The following is a 3,597-nucleotide window of genomic DNA, read 5'->3' as shown; positions in this document are numbered from 1 at the left end:
ATAACTTTATCAGGGTAAAACAAAAATTTTAGTTGATATTTCTCCACTCAATTATTATCTCCACTCAATTATTTCCATTACTCAGATAGCCTTTATATCCAGTAGTAGGTATAGCACAAAAAATCTTCATCAGCTTTGATAGCAACTTTCTTCTTCGAACAATGACTCAATTACTGAATATGGCTACATATACTTACATTTTAAGTGAGTCTTCAAATTGACAATGATTTTGTTCCCAATGGAAATATGATAATCTTTTACAAAATGTGGATGAATAAAAACCTGTGTTCCAAGGTAAGACTCATGAAGAGGTCACTGATCACAATGTGACTAATCAAAACAGTAAATTGCATTGTCTTCAGTTACTCTCAGTAATTGTAAATGGTAAATGCTATTGTCTCAATTACTGCATATGAATGAAAACTGAGTAAGGGTGAGAAGTTCACTCCTCTACTCCACTGAACACGCTGCTGTGACATAAAAATATACCCACAGCCCACACCCCAACCCAACCACTCAACCTCCTACCTAGCATCACCAGGACATGTATCATCATCTCCTTCCTGGTTGCTAGGACAATGCAGGTGATGCCTGCCATGTCTGAGTTAAGTGAAAGAACTCACAGGCAAAGCTTCTTTCTCTAACTAATGCTCAGGACTCATCAAGTTGCCAATTTTGATGTTAAGCCAGATAACTGCCCTAGTAGTTTCTGCCAGGCCCCCTTCACCTCCTTATTCCTTACACTATAAATCATAGGGTTCAACATGGGTGTCAAAACGGCATAGAAGAGAGAGATCAACTTCTCCTGAAGAATAGAGGGGCTGGAGCGGGGCTGGATGTAAGTGAAAATGGCCATGCCATAGCACAAGACGACCACTGCGAGGTGAGACGCACAGGTGTGGAAGGCTTTCTTTCTTCCCTCTCTGGACTGGATCTTCAGGATGGTGGAGATGATCTGGATGTAGGACAAGAGGACCAGGCAGAAGGGTGTCATCAGCAGAACGATGCTAGAAACCATGATTATGATCTCATTGGAGGAGGTGTCCACACAGGCCAGTCTGACCACAGCTAGGATTTCACAGGATATGTGATCAATATACTTGTTTGTGCACATGGGCAGCTGAAAGGTGATGATGGTCTGCATGAGAGAGTTGAGAGAACCACTGACCCAGGATGTGATGGCCAACCTAGTACAGAGCCCTCCATGCATGATGACCGAGTACCGCAGGGGGTCGCACACAGCCACATAGCGGTCGTAGGCCATCACTGCCAGTAGAACAAACTCAATCCCACCCAAGCCCAAGGAGAAAAATAACTGGGCTGCACAGCTCACAAATGGGATTGCTTTATGTTCTGCAAGAAGATGCACTAACATCTGAGGAATGATGCTTGTGGCATAAGAGACATCAACAAGGGAGAGGTTGGTGAGAAAGAAGTACATGGGAGTGTGGAGTCTGCTGTCCAGGCAGATCAGAGCAACAATAAGGAAGTTTCCCAGCACTGTCACCAAGTACATGACTAAGAACAAAACAAAGAGAAAGACCTGCACATACAAGTCACTGGACAGGCCGAGGAGAATAAATTCTCTCACCCATGTCTGGTTATCTGTTTCCATTAAAAACATGTGAGAATCATTAATCTGCAAAAGGTCAGAGATAAGAGAACCTGTTGAATCAAAGAACCATTTTAGTGAATACATACTGTATGCAATTGGCTAGCCTTTACCAGATGTTTCAGACTATTCGCAGGCCAAGATGGAAGGTTTTATCCCAACATATCCACTCTGCATCAGAATCAGGCCAGAACCTTCATAAGGACAGGAAGTGGTCTCAGGGAGACCCTGTTAAAGCCTGGAGATAATGTAGTGCAATTCTAGGAGCTCACATCTTACAAACTTACCTCAGATTCCAGAGCAAGTGGAGTTTGGTAGGTGACAACGGTGGGTAAAGTGATAAACAATGAAGAAAATTTGGTTGGAAAGTTTTTTAAAGCTACTTTACATATGTCAACTAATCCCATCATAATGAAAAATGGTACATTTATTACAAAAGGAAATATTGGGAAAAGTCAGATCCTTGTGGAAAGATCTGGAATCAGAGGACCTAGACTTTAAAAATTGATTTTATTTATTATTTATTTACAGCTATGCGATTTGGGCTAGGTGACAAGCTTTTACACATGAAACAGAGGCATATCATCCCACTCACAAGTACATTTAAGCTCAAACGTAGGTAACTTATGAGGAAAGTACTTTGAGAACCATTACTAGTAGTAGAGGAAGTAGAGGAAGTATTAGTAGTAACATGACCTCTGCCTTGGAGTAGAGAAGGTAGCAAACATTATTTTCTCCACACATCCCCTCCACAAATTCAAACATAAATAAAATTGGAGGCAATCTTCCACAAAACTGAAGGTTCAGGAATGGACGGGAGGGCTTTGAAGATTTTTTGCTTTTTGTTATTGCCCTTAATCCTCTTGGCCTTTGGTCTCTCAGCCCTCAGTGGGATCAGAAAGGGAAAAGTATTGTAATGGTATCTTGTTCTTTTTATTTTTCTCTTTTCAATTTACCGCTACTAATCATTTAACCTTTGTAGGTGGGCTCAAAAGAAAGCAAAGAAGACTTGATACAGAGAGGAAAGAAACACAAATGTTTAAGGATTCTTCTTCATTGTCCAAGGCAGAAAAGAAAGTATGAATTCGCATAGATGTACATTGGAATGGAGTTTCCTCCTATTTCCCCCTGAAGGAAGTGCTTTTTCAGTAGAACTAATTTGTTATTATTATGTCATTTTTGAACATTAAAAAGGGATACATAAGATTTAAAAAATATTTTGAATCACTGCCTGCTCACAACTTCCCTTTTCTTGCAGCCTACAACATAAGGGAAAATAGTAACTAAAGGCAGCAAGAGAGATTGAGGGCAGAAATAGCTGCCCGCCCATCCGAAAACCCACACAGATATCAGATTAGGGTCACTGAGCAGAAAGATGAAGACTATCTATGCTTTAATTCTCTTACCTCTTAAACAACAAAACAGAACAAGTAGTCCCAGGAACACCCTACTCATTCATGATTCAGACACATGCATTTTCATAAATTTCTTTAATTACCTTCTCGAAACTTGATCCATTCTTTCAACAGTTCCTTCTTTCCTGCTTATCATAATACTTCCTCAACCACCCTTCACTTTGCTTTTCTTTAATCATGATTAGTCTGAGAAAACATTTACTTGCCTCAAAACCAGTGTTGAACAATTATTACAGTTAAGAGTCCTATTTTGCTCTCCCTCCAGTATAAATTTGTTTGTGTTCTCTTCTCATTATTCGTTACAACTTTGGCTACCTTACCTTTTTGCCAGGTACCTAATGCTCCTTTAATATACAATAAAATCTGAAAGGCAGTCAGCAAGGGGGCAGAATAGGACTTTGTCTCATCCCATGGATGCTCTAAATAAGCACCTACATACAGATCCATTCCAAGAGAAATCCAAAAAGGAGTGGGGCAACTCCTACTCATAGGATGACAGAAAATACCCACATCAAAACAGGTAGACACATTAGTGAGACACATCAGTGGCACAATCTCCACTACTAGTAC

General features: G+C 40.3%; 1 protein-coding gene across 1 annotated transcript; it reads right to left on the bottom strand.

Moving 5' to 3' along the window:
• Positions 1 to 661: 661 nt before the first annotated feature.
• On the bottom strand, positions 662 to 1,615 carry LOC123607697 (olfactory receptor-like protein OLF3). Its single transcript, XM_045497109.1, has one exon. The coding sequence runs from the start codon at positions 1,613 to 1,615 to the stop codon at positions 662 to 664; it is 954 nt and encodes a 317-aa protein (XP_045353065.1).
• Between the last annotated feature and the right edge of the window lie 1,982 nt (positions 1,616 to 3,597).

Source organism: Leopardus geoffroyi, chromosome A2 (assembly GCF_018350155.1).
Source record: "Leopardus geoffroyi isolate Oge1 chromosome A2, O.geoffroyi_Oge1_pat1.0, whole genome shotgun sequence".
Taxonomy (NCBI): domain Eukaryota; kingdom Metazoa; phylum Chordata; class Mammalia; order Carnivora; family Felidae; genus Leopardus; species Leopardus geoffroyi.
Note: the sequence above shows the minus strand (reverse complement) of the source record. Positions and strands in the feature narration are given on the sequence as shown.

Excerpts from the sequence above, each read along its gene's own strand:
- LOC123607697 (XM_045497109.1), bottom strand. The coding sequence starts at position 1,615 with ATGGAAACAGATAACCAGACATGGGTGAGAGAATTTATTCTCCTCGGC.